Below are 21,240 nucleotides of genomic sequence, written 5' to 3'. Positions count from 1 at the left end.
AGACTATCACTAGATCTGGAGAAGGGATCTTGTAATGGAAGTGTCAGTTTGTTGAGCCTGACACTTGCAAGCCTGAGGCATTTCCCTACTGTTTTGATACTGTACAAGGCTGTCCTTTCATTGTTTGTTTTGGAGTAATTTTGCCCAGCAATTTATAATTATGTATCATAACATATTTTGTTTATAATAATATTGAAATTTATAATAATGTTGAAAATTGAGTGAATGTTTTAAGTTTCTGTTCAGCAGAAGAATCAGAAATATATTCTGTGGAATAAAAGATTTTAAAATGAAAACTTCCCTTAAAATGCAAAGATTACTTCCATAAAGACTTAATGAAGAAGTCCTCTAATTGCAGTCAACAATTATTCAGCAATAAATGTATTGGTGAACATAAAACATTTTGTACCACATTTTTCTATAATTTTGTTGGGCAAAGAACACGCAGTTCAAATAACTTCTGAAATGGGGCGGGGGTGAACACTGAGTGCTCCCATCTGTTCCCTCTTACTCTGCAAATCAGTTCTTCCAGCTCTGAAAGGTCAGTGGTATGTGGTTACCAGGATGTGAGCAGATCTGTTGAGTAGGGAGTTGCTGCTTTGGCAAAGATCCGTGTACAAACTGGAAAATACTAAATCTTTTAGGCTTTGAATTTTGCTCCACAATTTGACTGGTTTTTAACATTCCCTGACTTTTGTTTGTGTTGATTAAACTGTGGGAAATCATGTATTTGTCAAAGTCGGTGTTTATTACTAAATGTAAAACTTGTATTTCAGTTTTGGACTATAAAGTAGTCATAATTATTTTCAAAATTTATTTATTATTATTATTATTAAAGTATGTTTTCTTCAGTATCCTAAGAGCTGCTCTTATTTTCCTCCAGGAGACAGACGAGCAGAAACGTCACAAAATTGCCAATGAACTTCTGCAAACAGAAAAAGCCTACGTTAGCCGGCTTGACCTCCTAGATGGGGTACATTTTTCTCGAATTTGATTTTATTGTGTTGCTTTGAATTCACTCAAATGGCTATGCATAAGTGTGGGTATAAATTACATGAGATGTGGCATGTTTTTCACATTTTGCTGATTTTCGGGCAGTCATTTTCTGTTGCCACATGGCTTTGCCTTTGCTTCTATTTTAAGAATGCTGCGTTTTTTAATGAGTATTAGAATTTTGTGGTTATTAATGCAATATGCTCATTGTGTGGAGAGGTCGCTATAAGAAATCGTGCTGGTAGCCAGCAAGGAGCATGGATAACCATGGGCTTCCAGGGAATGCTGCAATCACCCACTCATTAGAAAATCACTAAATCCTTCTAATTTAAACCACCCAATCGGAATTTTACTTTAGTCCCAAAGAGCCTAGAAGTTGCCCATACCAAAAAGTATATCCTCTATTATCCCATTAAATATTTAGAAACGGAAATGACTGTTCCTTCAATGGAAGGGTTGGACTCTCATGCTTTGTAGGATCTAGCTGATATTTCTTAAATGTAAAAGTCTGCACTTGAGGATTTTTCTTTCTAAGTCTTGTTTACTTTCCACATAAGACATCTACATTTTACCTGAATACCTCTAGCTTTGCATTGCCTTAGTACAGGATATTTTTCTCAGACTCTACACTTTAAATTTCTCAGGTCAGAAGTTCTGTACAAAGATTGATGAAAAGTAAAAAGTCTCAACCGATACAATAGTTGTTCAGGCTGCTTGGTGGGATCTAAGTAATTGTCCTCATGAAAGCGGATTTACACAGCACACCCACATTGTAATGGATATATGGTGACTTTTAAAAGCAAAAGTATTGCAGGAAAAAAAGTGATTTAGAGAAGTTTAAAAGGAAAAAAGATGTTTGCTTCCTTCATAGATTTTTCTGGTGGGTAATGTACAACTATCTTCTTTGATGTCTTCATAAGTGCATTACTGCTATGTCTGTTTTCCTGATACTAGCTGGAGAGAATTCTGAAAAATGAGTTTCAAACACAGCTGCTCAACTGCTGCTAATGATAGGAAGAAGACTGGGAAGGGACTGTTAAATTTCTAAACTTGGTTAAAAAGTTGTGTAATCTTTATGATCTTCAGAGTAACTAACTGTCCTGTTGGCAATGCAGAAAACTGGCTGTGTTTTAGAGTATATGTGGCAGTATATGGCTTTTTCGCTTTTAAAACATTTCTGCTATCTGATTTGGGGTGATCAAAGTTCCTATCTTTAGACTCTTATCTTCTTTTTCAAGTCCTTACCCAGACTTGTGAAGCCCTTTCCAGGGAGGTGCAATCTGTTCAGGCATGGGAGAGAGCGGCAGAGGGACAATAGTTCTCCAAAATAGTTCTCCAAAAGCACTATTTTTTTGGTGATGTGCACATTAACAGATGCACATTTTGTAGCTGCACCTAGTCAGGTTGAGCCCACTGAAGGAGAAAGACTATATTTATTTTTAAAAGAGAACATAGTCCACTCAGAAGTGGGTCCCTTCTGTTCTTTAAAATAATATGTGAGGACCACTCATAGTCTGCCCACTACTTCGATTCCAAAAGGGTAAGGTGGTACAGCATTCAAGGAAAGTGCTGCAGCTGATGGTAATCAGACATCATGCTAATTTCAAAGAACAGAAGAGTGGAAAATACTACTGGAAGACTGGGAAAGCTGAGATGATCTAGCTGTTAAAACAGACAGGATGTCTGGAGCTGATCCAAAATGGCACCGCTTCAGTTTGGCTCTCCTTATGTCAGCCCTGCCTGCAGCGCTCTCCTGGCTTACAAGAACGAAAGTGGGGTGTAAGGGAAGGAGAAACTTTTCATTTCCAATGAGGGAAAGGCAATGAATCAGTTCATCACTACTGTTTACTATTGAAATATTAATCTTGCCTCAGCTGGAGCAGGAGGGTTGGATAGTTGGTTTTCCGTTGGTTAAATATGATAGGTTGACAGGTTTGGGGCTCTTTTTCTGTTTTGCAGGTATTCTATTCCAAACTCCTTGAGGAAGCCAACAGAGGTTCATTTCCACCTGAAGTGATTAATAAAATATTTTCTAACATTTCATCAATAAACGCCTTCCACAGTAAATTCTTACTTCCGGAACTTGAGAAACGAATGCAAGAATGGTAAGAGGCAATTCACTGGCTAATATAATCCTAAAACTGTGTCTGTAGAAACTCTTGCAGGGTTGAGGTAGGGAAAGTATCTTCAAATTAAGCTCTCCAGGCCCCAGAACCACTGTGAGTAAGAGAACATCTGCTCTTCCTCAGGATCTGACTCAGCAGAGGACTTGCATCATTTGCTCAAAATAAAGGACATGGATCTCATTGAAGCCAGTGAGATTACTCATGAGCAAATGTTTTGCTAAATTAGGGGTTCAGGCTCGAATTATGTGCTACCTGGTGAATTCATTGCACAGAATACAAAGCTGATGTAAATAACATGTATGTGGTTTATGGTAATGCTGAAGTAAAGTTACCTTTGTTGTTACTGCTTTTCATAATAAGGTGGGACACCTTCTTCTTATATATTTTAGTTTTCTGTTTGAAATTAAAATCCATCTCTGATGTATTTCAGGACCATTTTCCCCTCAGCATTTCTTGACCTCTGTTTGGAGTCAGCAAGGATAGAATAGGTGTAAATATACTCTGTAATAATCATGCACAGATGCAGTATCTTTATCCTGCCTTGGTGTGTGTGTATGCATTTTTGGTCTCTTCTATGTATTTGAAAAGAAAGAAAAAGTCTCAAACCATTGCTGCTTCCCTGCCCTCTTTGGGAAAAAGGATAACCTCATTTAAAAATAAATTACAAATACAGTTTCTTCTAGTTATTTCACCTTAGCACTTGTTTGGCTCCTATACTCTATGTTATCTAGAATTCATTATGAGGAATTCAAATGTTTGTGCATACATAATTTCCAGTTACACTATCACATAACTCCTTTATTGTTAAAAAAAAAAAAAAAAAAAAAAGAGAAAAATTGCTTTTCTGTGATATATATGAATAAATTAGACCATACAGGTGGTGCTTCAGACAGCAGCTATACATCTTCTGACTTTGTAAGATGATTCCCCTTTAAATGATGATTCTTGAAAATAGAATACTTGCCATGCACAAACACATGGTACCCCTGTGTAGTCTATAATGTATGGAAAAAAATAAAATGTAAGCATTGTGAAATATAGGAAAGCTTACACTTTAAGTTCCCTGCAGAATGACTTGAGTAAGTAAAACCTAACCATTTCTTTTAACAAAAGTTGAAGAAATCTGATAGGAAGTATGAATTAATTATGAAGTCTGGACTACACCAGAGTGCATGTTCATGAGAAGTGGAGTTTAGATGTTTGAACAAACAGTTCACACCACATTATGTCAGTGCTGTGTAATTTGAAATGAAATTCATGACATAATCTTAAAATTCTGCTTTAGACACTTTGTGGAGCACAGAATATAGGTTGCCTTACTTTACATATATGCAAAATGCTTAACTGCTCTCTACTATTGTGTGTATAATTATATAGCTTCAAAGGTTGAAAAGTGCTTATGCAGATAAGCTTTGACTTTTGGTGCAGAGCTAATAAATTGCATCACAAGGATATTATCTTTTCCACATTGCCTGAAAACAACCTTTGTGCTGTACCTGAGACAGGCTGTTTAAATGTCCTTGAAGCTTTGTGCTTTTGGGATGAGTTAGAAAAAAGGGTGCAGTTGAAGGCAGCTTTTTCTGATCATCGCTGAAAGAAAAATCTGGGGTAATTTTCTCTCCCCATCACAGGTCTCTGAAATTGTCTGGCACAATAGCTTCTGCCAGATACAGTCTTCTCAGCAGTTCCTCTCATTAGACACAAGAAATTAAGCGTGTTCTTTGGGTAGCTTTATGTGCTTCTATTATTCTTTATCTTCCAGCAAAAAAGCTGGATAAAAATTCCCAACACTCTTCCCTTGAGTTGTGATTTAAATTGAAAATTTGGAATAAAAATATGTAATTTTCTAACTGGGAAAGCAGATCAAAAGCAAATTCTTCTTTTTTTTGGAAGAAAAGGCAGTGTGAATCTAAACTTTGTCAAGTGAAAGTGAAATTGTCTGGTAGCTGCATTTTGAATGAGTTGAGCAACAGCTGGAGCTGAGTATCTCTTACAACATATGGCTTGAAAACACTGGAAACAGCATGTTGCAATATATTTCCCATGAAAAGTGTGTAAGAGAGCATAACAGAGCATAACAGTGGTCTCATGGCATAGAATCATTGAATGGTTTGGCTTAGAACAGAACTTAAAGAACATCTAATTCCAACTCCCCTTCCATGGGCAGGGATACCTTTCACTATCAAGTAAAATAATTAGATACAATACCCTGAGTCTCCTGTATCCAAGGGTGACCAGTAGCAGGTACTTGGGAATAACAGAAGAACACCACATGATTTCAGAGACCAACTTCCCACCCTGTGTTGTCTCCTCATTGCCAGCCCCAGCAGCAGCCCAGTCCTCTTCCAGGTGTCACACAGGAACTCTCTGCCCTGCAGAGGCAGCTGGAGCTGGACCTGTTTTTGACAGTCCTGCAATATTCACTATTCAAGCATAACTTTTCTGTTCTGCACAGCTTTTCTCTCAGGGAAGTGGTATGTTGGAGTGGGCTGTAGAAGTAATCGCAGCAGATTTTTTCACTTTAGACCGCTATGAGAACATTGATTTCAGACTTTCAGAAATCCATACTGTGATACTGAGTTTCTGAGTCTGTCCCTGAAAATGAGACATGAAATGTGCTTCCTGTTGTAGTCTTTGGAGATGCCTGTGTGCTGCTCCACTTTTTTTTTGTGCCTTGGGAGTGCAGCTTCTCTCAGCTTCTCCATCCATTACTTTAATATTTGTTTTATCTGAAGACACCATCAGGAATTGGGAAAAATGTGGGAAGGTTCTCACAAAAGACTGGAGTCCAAGGGGTTATCTTTCTTTCATATGTTTCCTTAGATAAATAGTAATTTTTTAAAAAGAAATGTTAATGCCCATGTTTATACAAGGTACAGAACAGAAGCTGTACAGAATGGGTTTAGCCCTCAAACCAAACCACAGGTTAGGTATTTTAAGGGTTAAATTATGGTCAAAAGAAGTTGATGTAGTTTTAGGGAAGTGCAGATAAAATAAATTGGGCCATGTTTTGTAGTCTTTCTTGTCTTCAATTTCTAGCTTTTCTTATTTTAGTCCTCTGCATGACCTGTAGTGCTTATACATCATCCAAGGGGATACAAACACTCTTTCTGTGTGAATTCAGATTTAACACTTACATTGGAACTCCATATGAGGCGATCCCAAACAGGAGGATTCTCTGTTAAACACTTGAAACCTTTTATAACCTTGTGTGACTTTTTTTCTTTCCTGTTTGCTCTGAGATTCCACCCTCTTACTTTGCAGGACTACCACCCCTAGGATTGGAGATATTCTGCAAAAGTTGGCTCCTTTCCTCAAGATGTACGGCGAGTACGTGAAGAATTTCGATAATGCGATGGAATTGGTGAAAACATGGACTGAACGGTCACCTCAGTTCAAATGCATTATTCAAGACATTCAGGTAATGGGGAGAACAATGTAGATCCTCAAGTTATATATAAGAATACATAGGTTTGTGGATGAAAAAAGGATTAAAGAGAAAATGAAATACCAAATCCCTTAGAATTAAGGTGGTTGTATTTATTCACTTCACACTGTGTTTTTCACTTCTCCTTCCTGCGTATGTGCACACCCCACCCACAAAAATCCTGATTTTTCTCCTGCAAAGCAGAGGAGCAAATTGTAAAGGCTGAAACATCTGAAGACTAAAAAAAATAGTGCATTTTGTTTTACACACCAGAAGTTAATACCATTTTAGGCTAAAGTGAAAAGGCAGTGCAACTCTAGATCCCTGCACTGCATCCATTAATATTGTGTTTGCTCACAGTAGTGCTGAGCAAGGAAAGCTGAGGAGCCCAGGGATGCCAGTCTTTCCCAAAGGCTCGTTCCACACCCTCTGGTGCTCCCTGGGGGTGTCTCTGGGAACTGGCAGGTGTGTGTCCTGCTGCAGTCTGAGCACTTACAAATAGGATGAAATATTTCTACTTAAATTTTAGTGCTCTATGGACTCTTGTGGTTGTAAGCCAGGGAAGAAAACTATGTATGTTTTAATGTAATTTTTGTTTTTAAAGTCTAATTGCATCTAAGATTATGGAAATGAATATACATCCTAAGATATGAGGTAGGGACACTGTTGAGGGAGCTGACATTGTAAATGAAACTCGAAGAAAGCATTCCCTCCTCAGATAGGTAAAATACACCTTTGTAGCCCATTTAAGTGATTTTTAATAATATATTGTCATGAACTGTTACTAATTCAGAAGTATTTATTTTCTCTGTTATTACAAACCTATTTTAAAATACACTGGAGTTTGAAAGGTTTTTTTTGGTAAAACTTTTTGGTGAGACTGTCAAATACTTTGAAAAGTTTTTACTGTTATTTCTTGTGAAGATTTTCTGATTATCTGGTTTGGTAAAATCGTTCTGTATTCTTTCAGAAGATCTATCATGCATATTTCAAAATACATTGTTTATGTTTCATCAACCATAACTTTTATTTTACGGTATCGTAATGACATTTTTGCCTGCTTCATTGAAATATGTTTACAATTTTTTAGAAGGAAAAAGTGTGTGGAAATTTGACATTGCAACATCACATGCTAGAACCAGTCCAACGCATTCCACGCTACGAGATGCTTCTAAAGGACTACCTAAGGAAATTGCCTCAGGATTCCCTAGACTGGAAAGATGCTGAAAGTAAATATCTTCAGGCCATTAAAGGAGCTATAATAAGATATTAGTAAGAGGATACTGTAAATAAAAGATATTTTCAGGAAAGATCAAGTGAAGAATTACCCATTAAAAGAATGATAGAATTTCTTCAGTGGGATCATAGCATTCCTTGAAAAAAAAAATCTGTTTGAATTGAAGTTAATGTAAAAACCATAAAGCCTTTAGTATTCTCCTGGGGCATATAAGTTTTACTTTGGTTTTGGAATAGCACACAGGTTTTGATTTGTTTGCTTTGCAGATGATCAAGGCTTTTGGTGGCTTTTTTATTTATTTGGGTTTTTTTTTGTTTTTTTTTGGTTGGCATTTTGGTTTGTTTTATGCACATTTGGAATTTGCGACTGTTTTTTGTAAAAAAAAGTGAAGTTAGACTCATTGTATTTTTAAGCTTCTGCAGGGAAAAAGCACAGCCCACTTTTAAATTTCTTCCTCTTTGTATTTACACAAGAACAGTTCAAGATATTTGCATGGAGTGTTCAAAATCACTTGCCAGATAATTCTTCTAAATATTTCATTTTTAGTACCATCACAGTAAACACTTGTAAGATGAGCTGTTTCAACTGAAAAAATATAGTTTGACTTTCTGAACTATGTTCAGAAAAGGAGGGAGAGAACCATGACTGTTCTTGTCACAGAAAGATGTAATTCTAAGTGCTGAGCTGCTACAGTATTCTGCAATAATTCTCTTCTGGTCTTTCCATATTGTAATTTCTATTTGGTAGCTGCGTTTTTTATGCCTTCCACTTTACCTTGTTTTCTTTTTATTGCAAACTGAAGAAATTTAATGTGCTTTGTAATTTATGTAAAAACAACAAACATTTTTGTAGAATTACCCCTGTGCCCCCCCCCTTTTCCCCCCCACTATGTAGTACGTAAATAAATAAAAGTGCAGCTTTTAGATTTTACTTATTTTCTTTTTCTTCTGTCTAGAATCCCTGGAAATTATATCCACTGCAGCAAGTCACTCAAACAGTGCAATAAGAAAGATGGTAAATGATCCTTGTTTTCCTGATCACCTTTCAACCTATTATATTTCAGTATTTGGTGAAGCTAGGAGAGCAAATTGCAAATCTTCCCTAAAATGGCAAGAGCTGGTTTCTTGGGTCAAAGTGATTGTTCCTACTTAATGTATTTATACAGCTCCTGGAAATGATGGACAAAAATTTGTCACTGCAACAAATTCTCTCAAGTGGAAAATGGGACAGACTTTGTTCTTCTCCTGTCTCAAATCACTGATACTGCACTAAACTCTTAACCTTGTTTCGTCTGTTTCTGGAAGTGCAGGATAATGTTTGTAAAGAGCAGTTACTGTTTCTCTGCCTGATAGGGCTGGGATGATAGGATCATAATTGAAATGTGAGATGTTTTGGGCAGGAACTAATGCAGACTGTATAAACAACTGCATTTTAAAAATTACCTAGGATATAACATTTCTAAAAGTACTTCTTGCTTTATCAGCTAAATGAATCAGTCAGACCACACATACTGGCTATAAATATGTTTTCCAAAGCTGACAGTCTCCAGATTTATATCAGTTTCCATTATTTAATTTAAACTGCATTAAGATCTGTGCTTTCAATTAATAAGTTTTTAAACTGTATTTTCACTGTAAAGGAGAACCTGAAGAAGTTGTTAGAGATATACGAGATGCTGGGAGAAGAGGAAGACATTGTGAACCCATCAAATGAGCTGATAAAAGAGGGACAGATCCTCAAACTGGCTGCTCGCAACACATCTGCTCAAGAGCGGTATCTTTTCCTGGTGAGTATGGTGGCTGCTGATTATGAGAACTATGAAATTCTCATTAAACTGAAATGTAAAAGCTTAGGATCTTTGCCCTGATAGATTGTGTGTTGAGGTCCCAGTAAGTCTTATGGTTCTGTGGGAGCTTTTTATTGTGGCAGGTCATTCTCTCAGCTGGGATTCAAAAAGAACAGCTGTGCTCCCTTACAACTCCCTCGGAAAAGGTTTGGTGTGGTTTTCTGCTTCCCATGCATTGAAAATTGCCAATACATTTTTGCTCAGGGGTCTCTGGCATGGCCTTTCTTCTGGTTAATAAAGGGTAGTGACAGGATGTGGCACAGCTTCTTCTAATCTGTGCTTCAGACAAAAGGAGAAATCATAGAAGAGTAAACTCAGCTGGGCTAGACAGCTGACCTAAATGATATTCCCTTCATATGAGAGGTGACAAGCTCAAATGTGCTGTGTCTGTGATACAGACTAGGCAATAGTCTAGTCAGGATTTCTATCAAATAGGATTCAACTGAACTGAGTTTTTCTTTTTAATAATTAATTTTGAGAAAAATGAGAGGGGAAAAGAGGGAGAAAATTAAACACTTTGTATCTGATTTAATAGCTGTGCTTTTAGGCTGGGACTTTAGACATTGAAACATTATTTAAAGTTCTAATTTAATAAAGGAATATATCTTTGTCCTGCTTATGTACTATGTTTTCCCCCAATGATATGGAGGGTTTCAGGGAATAAAAACTAAGAAATGTTCTTTTGTCTTGGAGAAAACAAAAAGAATGTCTTCAAATAACATTAGTTACAACTTGTACAAAACAAAATTATTTTGGTACAGGATAAATATATATGTATACACTGAAGGGAAGAGTCCTTGTCCTACAGTTTACAGTAGGTTTTGAAGAATTGGGGTATAACAGCGGGTATTTGGTTAGAAAGGCTTTACATTGGCATAGAATATCTGGTCTGAGTATAGTTTGATAATAAATACTATAAAGACTGCTGCATATGCAGAACAATTATTCTTACATTCACTGAAGCTGTCCTTGAATCCTATTCCTAAAGAAATAAAGAAGAGAAGTTGTCTTGCTTTAGAGCTTTGGTCTTCTCATGTATCAGCTGATCAGAAAAGAACCTGCTTTCTCACCCAAGTCTAGCTTTGTGATATTGTCCAGCTCTCAGTGGACAAACTATGGCTTTCTCTGTGTTTTCCTTAGTGCAAAACCACCTGTTTATTTTCCCCCCCAGTTTAACAATATGTTGCTCTACTGCGTCCCCAAATTCAGCCTGGTTGGATCCAAGTTCTCGGTTCGAACCAGGGTTGGCATAGATGGCATGAAGATTATAGAAACTCATAATGAAGAATATCCACATACTTTCCAAGTGTCTGGAAAAGAGCGGACACTGGAGCTGCAGGCAAGGTAAGCAGTCTTTTTAGCCAGTTTCTTGAGATCAAATATATACACGCAAAAGAGTGGATGAACAGATCTGAAGAATGATGCAGTGGATTTCTTCTTAATATTGGTGTTTTGAAAATAGCCTAGGCTGCCAAAAAAATCATGAATTGTCAGTCCAAGAATCTCTGAGTAGAAGATGCATCTAGGATGCATGGCACATTGGCTAACTTCGCAGGAATGCCCAAGATAGCTGTGAAAGGGCTGACTGGGAATTCAAGAGCAATGGCAAGGCAGCCTGTCTGACTGAAGTGTTTCAGGAGCCTGGGTGTGTTAATCACTGGTGCCTCTGGGATCTGAGCTGCCTTGGTACCAACGAGTGTGTTCACCTCAGGGCACCTCCAACAAACAAAGCTCTCCCTCCCAGTGGGTTTATCTCCACAGAACAGAGTTTTCTGCAGCAGTAGGTGGACATCTGCTTTCCTCAGTTCCTCAGACCCACTTCCCATCTACTTGTTTTCTTCCAGTCCCAAGAATCAACCTCCTCCTGGAAGGCAAGCTCTCCTTTTAGTTCTTGGGTCCTTTTCCTCCAGGTGCACTCCTCTGACTGGCACTTTGTTTGCTTTCCAATTTATTAGTCTTTGCATCCTCCTTTTGCTGAGTTACTTTCCACTTACCTTTCCGCCTAGACTAAATCATCCCTGTCTAGACTGAAATAAAGTGAGATGCTCCTCTTCTCCTTTTGGGCCTGCTTAAAAGTCCTATTGTTAGCAGTCAAGATTTCATTGCAGAGAGGCGAGGATTAAATAAGCAGGAAAATGTCCATGGTGTACAGTTTTGTGTTGTCCCCATGTATTTGGGGGCAAACTATAACTTGCTAGCCAACGAGCTTGCAAGCGACTTTTCTGTATGGAAAACTTGTAATATTTAATGAGAGTTACAGCAGAGAGTATGCAAAGGTAACAGCATATAGATATTTACCTACACTTTCATTCCATTTCAAATTAAATATATACTTTGAAAAAATGACACAAAAAAACCCTTTCCACTAAGATCTGCAAGATTTCTGGGACATGTTTTTGCCTATGTAAATTACTGTGTGATATCTTGGTAAATATTTTGTAAATTGTTACACCATATACCTATTTCAGTGGTGAAAGGTGGCATCTTGCTATACCATTTCTGAAGCCTGTTTTAATTGGAAGAAAGTTGATACAACAAAGCAAGCTTATTTTGTTAGCTTTCCTACATTACCAGTGTGAGAAACTTTATTGCATTTGTTTATTTTAGGTGAGGGAAGCGCAGATTTTTATCTTTTGCTTTGTGATCATTGTTAGAGTACACTAAATCTATACAAAACTGTGAAGGAATAAGTGCCACGAAGCTCTTATTCAATTATATTAGAAAAATCTTCATTAATGTATGAGTAGTGTATGTACTCTATACCTTAATGTCCTTAATTCATGAGCTTGTATTAGCACTGAAATAATTTTTAATTTACTTCTGGCATATTCTTTAGTAGTAGGCTTATATTTATTTTTCAAACTACTATTGAAGTACATTTTCAATTTCAACTGTTTATAAACAGCTAGTGGATTATTTCTTTGGAAGGTTGCTGATCAGGTACTATGCTTAATAGCTCAGCTTTTGGTTTTTGCTGTAAGCAGGTAGGAAGAATGATTTTGGCTCCTTGGACAGGTTTCTTCTTCCTCATGTGCAGATGGTAGGTGGGAAAAACAAAGAGTTGTTTAGCATTCTGCTTGCTTAAAAGTTCTGCTAATACTGCAAAGCAACACGTGGGGAGCTGTTTTAACTGAGGTGTTGTAAAGGTTCTCATTTGCATCCTTCAGAGCAATCCACAGAAAACTTAAATTTTGTATGACTGGTGTTACACGGTGCAGCAGGGTTTTTTCCCCAACATATTATCCAAGGAGGAGGTCACTTTTGGAGAGCCACATACACTGAAGTGTTAATTCTCTAATTCTCATGTTTATAACTTTTGGATTGCTTTGTTTGTTGTTTTTGGTTTTTTTAAGTGGGACAGTTAACAATTACTATTGTTTAAATTCTTGAGAATTACTACCCAGTTACTTGGCTTTTGCAAAAAGTTGTTGATAGTGGGACAATGTTTCCTGAACTAGTCTCAAACTAATGTGTCAAATATTTCTTTTAGTTCTGAACAGGATAAAGAAGAATGGATAAAGGTAAATTCATCTACATTCTTTATTTTCTAAATACCTTGTCACTGAAGCAATCAGAAAAGTAATATTCATGTGTTCTGTCTCTACCTTCTCTCTGCTGATCAATAACTGGTCAGAATGCAAAGTTCTGTTTTATATTTTACCATGTCTGAGGAATTTCTCCCCTGTTTCCTTAGGCACTTCAGAGTACTATTGAAGCTTTTCAGCAGAGGAATGAAACTTTCAGAAATGCTATTGCTAAAGAATATGAAGACATGCCTGTTGAAGTCTCTGTAAGCTGCTATTATTTCTTTGTAACCTTCTTAATACCCATTGTGTTCTTCAATAAGTGGAAAAAGTTTGGCAGAAACTTTGTTTTTAAGCTCATCATTCTTATAGCAGAGTAATGACAAAGCAGTCATCTTGTTGGTAATCGTTTATGTTCATAATGCCAAATATTGTAAACAAGCCTCTTTCTGTCTTGAAACACAGAGCACCCTTTCAGTGATGCATCATGATTTTTGACTGGGTTCTTTGTTATTTCTTTTATAGATTTCAAAATGCATCTTGAGCTATGTTTTGTAATTTCCTTTACAGAGGAAGAGAATAATTCCTTTCCCTATTTCAAGTACTGTGCAGCTTTTTACTAGCTTTTAAAATTATTTTATCCTCCTCCTGCCCTCCCCCCTCCCCACTCCCACTTTAGAATGCTGAGCTTGGGAAGAGGGCGCCGAGGTGGATCCGGGACAACGAAGTCACCATGTGCATGAAATGCAAGGAACCCTTCAATGCACTGACAAGGAGGAGGCACCACTGCCGAGCGTGTGGACATGTAAGTGCAGAGCCCAGTGCCTGCAGCTGCTCAGCAGGCCTGGGAGTGTCTCCAAGCACCTGCTTGACTTCTCATGGCTCCTTGTCATCACAGAATGGCTTGGGTTGGAAGGGGCTTTAAACATCATCTAGTCCCAACCCCACTGCTGCGGGCGGGGACACCTTCCACCAGACCAGGCTGCTCAGAGCCACATCCACCCTGGCCTGGAACACCTCCAGGGATGGGGCATCCAAGGCTTCCCTGGGAACCCTGTGCCAGTGCTGTGGAATCTGCTGCTGAACTTGGAGCTGAAAGAAACAGCTCTGCATACCACCAGGGGCCCTCTGCCTGCTTTAGCTGGCATGGTGAATTTGGAACTCATTAGGAGCAGCATATATTTGTGTATAATGTCCCAAGGCTCTACACACAGTATATTGTTCGCTTTGAAAGACCTCTACTAATATGAAGAGTTTCAAGAGCATATTAAGATGGTGTAATCCAGCATTATTTCAGGCAGCACTGGCTGACTCCACCAAAAGACCATAAAACCCTGCAGTTTTTCATTAGGTTAACTTGGAGCTGCTCCCAGCTGGGCTCAGTGTGTAACTGTGGGAACATGTGTGAAGCATCAGGGAAGGAGGGAGTGTGAGGGTGGGGAGAGACTATTGCTGCTGCTTTCTGTGTGGGGTGCTACAGTAGCATATGCAGCTTGCAAGCAACCTTCAAACAGTGGTAATATGAGTTTTCAGAAGTTATCAAAAGAAGAGCAAACACCCTGTGCTTTCTTCTCTTGCCACCCAGCAGCTCTGCCTGTCTCCACCAGATGGTAGTACAAGCTCAGCTTTAATATTTGTGGTACAGGGTCTTATTTCTTTCCGATGTTTTTAAGTGGTATGAGGGCTTGCTGCATTCATAACTCTGCTTCTGTGCTTTGCAGGACACTAGAGACTTTTTCAGGAGCTCTAAATTAAAATTACTGATTTTACAGTTGTCATAAAGGGTTTTTCCCCCAGATCTTTCTGTCTGAAAATTCTGTTAATGTTAAAACCACACCCTCCGTTTTTATTTCCCTTTTTGTTTAGACTCCTAGCTACTTCCCTCTATTATAGCTCTATCACATCTTCTTATGCTTTAATTTCTGAAGATTTTTTCCATGGGAGTCAATTTGTGGCTTTCCATACACTAATTTGGAATACTTAACTAGTATTGTCTCGAGCTACGAGCTGAAGGTGGTGATCCAGATTAGTACTACAAATCCTTAGTCCACAATAAAGTTTTGTTCAGATGCATTAATGGTTCAAGTCCATTTATCTACCTTTCTTTCTTGAAATAGTTACACATATTTTTTTATTCAGGGCACCTTTTTTCATGTGAAAGAAGAATTCTGTGGAAAAACATTTCTAATGAAATAACTCTGCTATCTCTCTTGCATTTGAGTTACATGTATACTGAAAAGAAAAATCAGAGAAAATCAGTGTATATTTACTTACTTATTCTGTGTATTTATGACTCAATTTTAAAACTGTAGATTTTATATGTATAGGTGTGTATATATGCATTTAAATATGCTAATATTTATTAGAATGTTAAAAAAGTAGCCATTTCTGATTTTGTCAGACTTTTATCATTAAAAGGTCATCTCAATTGTAGTTTTTGTTCATTGTCATAACCTCATTCTAGTTACATAGAAAACCAGTTGGTAAATGTACCTTTCTGATTGCCATATAAAGAAACTGCAAGCGTGGCTTGTGCTGTATTCTGATTCTATACCTAACTTTAAACTACAGATATAATTAAAAGCCTAATGTAATTTTATGCAAAGTACAAAATTTCCACCAGGTAAATAGCAAGAAGCACTTCTAGTTAAGAAGTAGTGGCACAAATTTGGAAAAACATTACTTTTGAGTAAGTTATTCTTGACATATTATAGAGACATCTTTCTTGTTCTGTATAATTAAAAATATACTACAAAATAGCATAATACCAATTTTTATTTATATTTTAGTAAACTTCTATAAATAATTAAATTTTATATTTATGTATTTTTTTTCCTAAGGTGGTTTGCTGGAAATGTTCTGATTACAAAGCACATCTCGAATATGATGGCAATAAATTGAACAAAGTCTGTAAGGATTGCTATCATGTTATAATTGGTTGTACAGACAGTGAAGAAAAGAAGAGAAAGGGCATTTTGGAGGTATGTAATTCGAAAATATATGTATAGTTGCAATCATTTTGGTTCATCTGTAGGTGAAAAATGATAGTATTCTTGCAGAGTTTATTTTCTCTTTGAGAAATAAAAAGTACGTGGATCAATTTCATCCCATTCTATAAATTTTAGTTTCCAGCACTCACCTTTGCAAAATTGCTTTGTTTCTTGTAACTTAACATTTTTAAGGGAATTACAAACCTTAAAACTTCTTTGGTTCTTTCAGTTACATCAGTTGCTGTGACAAAATTTAACCTTCCCTTATAAATTTTTAGTTTTCTTCCTCTGCACTTAAGCTTTCATAGCAACAAATCCCACTGCTACCACTTGATTTTTGAAAATACATACCCAGAGTGAAAGAACTGGGGATGGAAACGAGAAGAATGAGGGAGAATTTTGCTCTTCCTTCAGAGTCTGATTAGTAAGATACTGGTTTGATCAGTGTATAAAATGGACCTTTAAGTTGTCAGGTTGCCCTCAGCTTTTGGCACCTGAAAAGTCAAGGTCAGTGGAAATTTTAACACACAATCATTTTGTGTTCTTTCTTATCATCTCAGGCTCACTATTTAACTTGAGCAGCATTTTACACTGTCTACAGATTTTAAGCAATTAATCTAATCTTTTCTCTAGGATTAGTGCTTGAATGCTTATGTTATTCTTAGAAGTTTGTTTGCTTTGGATTCTATCGTAATATTTTGACTGCCAAAGTAGATAAGTTGTCATGTTGGATAGTTAGTGGCACTTCAGTGCCTAACATGGTGTTATTTTGGAAATCAGACATTGTTGTAGATGCTCAGATATAGAGAAAGTCTGGCTGTGGTGGCAAAATGAAAATTGGAGTGATTTAAAAGTCTATAATCCAAAATTACTGATGAAAAAAGCAACAGATATCACATGATAAGGGAATACATGTTGTATGTGTTTAATATACATATATATATATATATACTCCTCATAAATCCAGTCCTTCATGATCTTTCTCAAGTATTTCTGAAGGTCTTTTGCAGATACTATCCAAGAGTCGATATGAATGGTGATAAATTTCCTGCTTTTCTGTTCTTTCTGGTTTTAGTCTTTATTGAAGGAAAGTTTATTTTCCTTTTTATGCTTTCTACTACCTCCTAGATTGAATCTGCAGAAGTCTCTGGAAATAGTGTCATATGTAGCTTTCTTCAGTACCTGGAGAAGTCCAAGCCCTGGCAGAAAGCATGGTGTGTCATACCCAAACAGGAGGCTCTTGTGCTCTACATGTACGGTGCTCCACAGGTAAGTACAGGGGAAATGGAAAAGACTTTAGTAATTATTGTCACTGGTATTTGGGGAAGAGACAGCAAATAGCTTGGGAATGGAGGAAAGATCCAAGTGTTTTCACCAAATTGTACAGCAGATAAGAAGTAATGGGTGGATTAGTTGTCTGCTCTTAATAAAGAGCTTCTTCTCCTTAGGATGTCAAAGCTCTGGCTACAATTCCTCTTCTGGGCTACACAGTGGATGACACTCCAAAAAGTGCTGACCTCCCCCACAGCTTCAAACTGACCCAGTCCAAGTCTGTGCACAGCTTTGCTGCAGACAATGAGGAACTGAAACAGAAGTGGCTAAAAGTTATCCATTTAGCTGTCAAAGGTGAGACACTAGAATATCAAAATGAACTGCAAGTGAATTTGGAAGAGCATCCTGAATCTTCTAAAAGATCTGAATGCTGAAGCTCAAGAACATGTGGCATTTTTAAATGATTTCAGTTGAAATTGTGGTTAACCTTTCTTTGCTCAATCAAGGAAAAAAAAAAAGAAAAAAATGAAAAAAAAGATAAAAACTTCTTACTACCATACACATCTTGGCACTTTATGTTTGGGAAAGAATTCTGGTCTTTTTAGGGATCTTTTTCTTATATTTATGTTCTGTCAATAAAAGTGATGTACAGGTCCATTTCAGAGACTTTTAAAAAAAATGTGAACGCTATTAAAAATACTTACTAACTTTACTGTACTACTTGTTTGTTGTAATGCAATTTTTTTAAATCCAGTTGCTCTTCAGTTAACATTTGCTACTTTCATTACCAATGCAAATATTTGAAGCTTCCTACTTACATGTTAGGACTTGCAACAGGATAAAAGATATACCTCCACATTGCCAAAATAGATCTGTACTTAAATATGCAGGGACAGTTTGGTTTAATGTATGTAGTTTATAGATTGATTTCCACAATTCTGTACATATGTTGTATTCACTTGTATCTTTTTAATTAAAGTAATGCAAATTGCTGTCACAGGTATATTGGCTTTTAAGGTTTCAATTTATCAAGGAAAAAATCTAATGGTTTTCAATCTAGAAATAAATACCTAAAATATGAGAAAACTATATATAATATATGTACAGTATTAAAAATGTACAATACTTGTTTATTGCTTTGATTTCATGATATTGGGTTCTTATTAGTGAATAATTTATTTAAAAAAAAAAAAGCATGTTTCCTATTTCAAATTAAACACAAATTGAACAATACTGTTCAGTGATTTGTTTTACTGGCTGACACTTAATGATCTTGATATTTTTATGCATCAAAAAATTAGCAGTAATGTCAGTGGCATGCAATGGACAAATGAGTTCCAGTTGTGTTTAAAACAAGTAGTCGCTTTTCTTCAGTGTCCTATCACTGTTAGCTTATAAGAGTGCAGTAGTTTGTTGCTTAAATGCAGTATGTGGTTTGAGAAAAGCAACAGATTCTAGTAACCTTCTGGGAATGTGTATTTTTGCTATTACAATTATTGGAGCAAAAGAACATTTTGAACTAAAGTTTTTTAATTTTTGTAGAAGATTAGGTATTGTAATGCTTATTTATGACAACAGTCTTCAAGGATTATTGTTTTAAAGTGGAGCCTGGTTTCTAAAAATGTAGTATGAAGTCTGAGCTTGCAAATCTGAAATTTTATGAACTAACATTATTTGTTTTCTGCTTCTGGGTATAAGGACTCACTGGCTTTACAATATTAAGTCCTTATGAACTTCCATTCCTATTAGGGTTTTTATACATAGAGGCGAATGATCTCCCTAAAATTTTTGCTGTTATATTCTTGAATGAAATATGGCAAACTCAGAGGTAGTGATTGACTATCAATTAAAATCATTGCTGTCTTTCCTTTCTGAAACCCTTAAAGAAAGGAAAATATGTAACTTCTACAATCACCTTGTCACAAGAACATTCAGGAGTCTTCCTTCTCAATAAATCTGCAGTCTGTATTTTAAATCACATCAAGCTGAAGAGCTCAGGTTCAATTTTGTTAGTAGCATGACAGATTTAAATTGTTGGATTTTTATAATGAATTTGCCAAACAAACTATCCACTATCCTACTCCTGCTTTATTCCTTAAGCAACAAATAGGGGAAAAAAAACCCAACTCATTTTGCATTTAGCAAGGGATCTGTTTGTAGTGTCAAGCACACATGAGCATGCAGTGTCCATCATTCCTTCATAAGAATGTCATGTAACATAGTGGGATGGATTTTGCTCTTACCTGCACAGATCCAAGATCTACCATAGCCTTCAGATTCCACAGCTTTACACCAGTGTTAATAATGATCAGGACATGGTATGGTAGAGTACTAACTCTCCAGCTCACTCGATGCACGTCTGAATTCTTTTCCTTGGGTGCTCCCTGTGTCCAGATTATTCTGGATATAACCCTAGTATTACTTTTATCCAATGTGCAAGCCCTTCTGTAATTCTCTTAGAGATTTTAAGTTGATTCTACTGGCAGCTGTGTTTACCTTTAGCAATGGGCAGCTCAAGCCTGTTTTGATTCATGTTGGTGAATACCATCAGATTTTTGCCAAGGTAACATAAGATCTCCCTAGCTAATATATGTAAGCTTACATATGCCTTGGCAAGGGATGGGGGAACATTCAGCTAAGCAAGCAGAACTCATGGTGGCTATCTTTGCTTCACAGCCATCTCCCAAGAGAGGGTTATCTTCTACGAGAGCCTCAAATGCAATTGTGGGATATGGAGAGTTGTCCTGCCACATTCCAGTGTATAGAAACAGTTTCCCATGGTCAAGGTATTGAGCATAAAGGAAGGAGTTGCTTTAAAGGAGTTCTCAGATTGGAAGGAGTGAGTTGCACTGAAAATACTGATGATATGGCTGTAGAATCAATTAGGTTGGAAAAGGCCTCTAAGCTCACTGAGTCCAACCATTGCCCAGCACTGCCAAGTCCAGCACTAAACCTTGTCCCTAAGTGCCACTCTACACACCTTTTAAATACCTTCAGGGATGGTGGCTCAACCCTTTCCCTAGGCAGCCTGTTCCAATGCTTTACCTCCCTTTTGGTGACAAAATGTTTTCTTAAATCCAATCTAAAACTCCCCTGGCACAACTTCAGGCCATTTCCTCTTATCCCATTGCTTGTTTCTTGGGAGAAGAGACCTTGCCATCATCTCCTTTCAGGGAGCTGTGGAGAATAAGGTCCGTCCTGAGCCTTCTTTTCTCTAGGCTGAGCACCCACAGGTCCCTCAGCCACCTCCACTCCAGCACTTCCATGTCCTTCTTATCCTGTCTTTCATGTCCCAGAGCTGGACATGGCATTTGAGGCAGCAGCCTCGCCCATGCCAAGTGCAGGGTGACAATCACTGCCCTGGTCCTGCTGGCCACACTGATACAGGCCAGGACACCTTTGGCCTTCTTGCCCACCTGGGCACACGCTGGCTCTTGTTCAGCTGCTGTCAAACCAGCACTCCCAGGTCCTTTTCCACCAGGCAGCTTTCCAGCCTTTCTTCCCCAAGCCTGTAGTGCTGCAGGGGTTGTTGTGACCCAGGTGCAGGACGTGGCACTGGGCCTTGTTGAACCTCTTAGAGCAGGCTTGACCCATTGATCCAGCCTGTCTGGAACTCACTGCAGAGCCTTCCTGCCCTCCAGCAGGTCAGCATCCTATCCAACATGGTGCTGTGTATTACATTTGTTTTCTAAGCTCCTGCAAACCTAATTCTAAGCCAGGTAGAAAGCTCCATTCCATATAAGTTATTAGAAGTAGCAATTTCTGTGATGCCTTATTGTTATAGTGGTATTGAGTATTTGAAGCTACTTGAATGGCAGCATCACC

At 37.5% G+C, this 21,240-nt stretch overlaps 1 protein-coding gene across 5 annotated transcripts in view; it reads left to right on the top strand.

The window, feature by feature from the left end:
- The window catches only part of LOC131591836 (FYVE, RhoGEF and PH domain-containing protein 4-like), a 101,507-nt gene extending 80,923 nt beyond the window's left edge, over positions 1-20,584 (top strand). For all 5 annotated transcript variants that reach the window (XM_058862931.1, XM_058862930.1, XM_058862929.1 and 2 more), the window contains 13 exons: positions 884-973; positions 2,953-3,098; positions 6,384-6,540; positions 7,637-7,775; positions 8,739-8,797; positions 9,423-9,569; positions 10,801-10,973; positions 13,120-13,150; positions 13,324-13,419; positions 13,833-13,958; positions 15,994-16,134; positions 17,272-17,412; positions 17,592-20,584. In XM_058862931.1, coding sequence (XP_058718914.1) covers positions 884-973; positions 2,953-3,098; positions 6,384-6,540; positions 7,637-7,775; positions 8,739-8,797; positions 9,423-9,569; positions 10,801-10,973; positions 13,120-13,150; positions 13,324-13,419; positions 13,833-13,958; positions 15,994-16,134; positions 17,272-17,412; positions 17,592-17,849 — 1,704 coding nt within the window. In that variant the 3' untranslated portion in view covers positions 17,850-20,584. The remainder of the gene's footprint in view (positions 1-883; positions 974-2,952; positions 3,099-6,383; positions 6,541-7,636; positions 7,776-8,738; positions 8,798-9,422; positions 9,570-10,800; positions 10,974-13,119; positions 13,151-13,323; positions 13,420-13,832; positions 13,959-15,993; positions 16,135-17,271; positions 17,413-17,591) is intronic.
- The last annotated feature ends 656 nt before the right edge of the window (positions 20,585-21,240 follow it).

The sequence above is a fragment of the Poecile atricapillus genome, chromosome W (assembly GCF_030490865.1).
Source record: "Poecile atricapillus isolate bPoeAtr1 chromosome W, bPoeAtr1.hap1, whole genome shotgun sequence".
Classification (NCBI taxonomy): domain Eukaryota; kingdom Metazoa; phylum Chordata; class Aves; order Passeriformes; family Paridae; genus Poecile; species Poecile atricapillus.
Note: the sequence above shows the minus strand (reverse complement) of the source record. Positions and strands in the feature narration are given on the sequence as shown.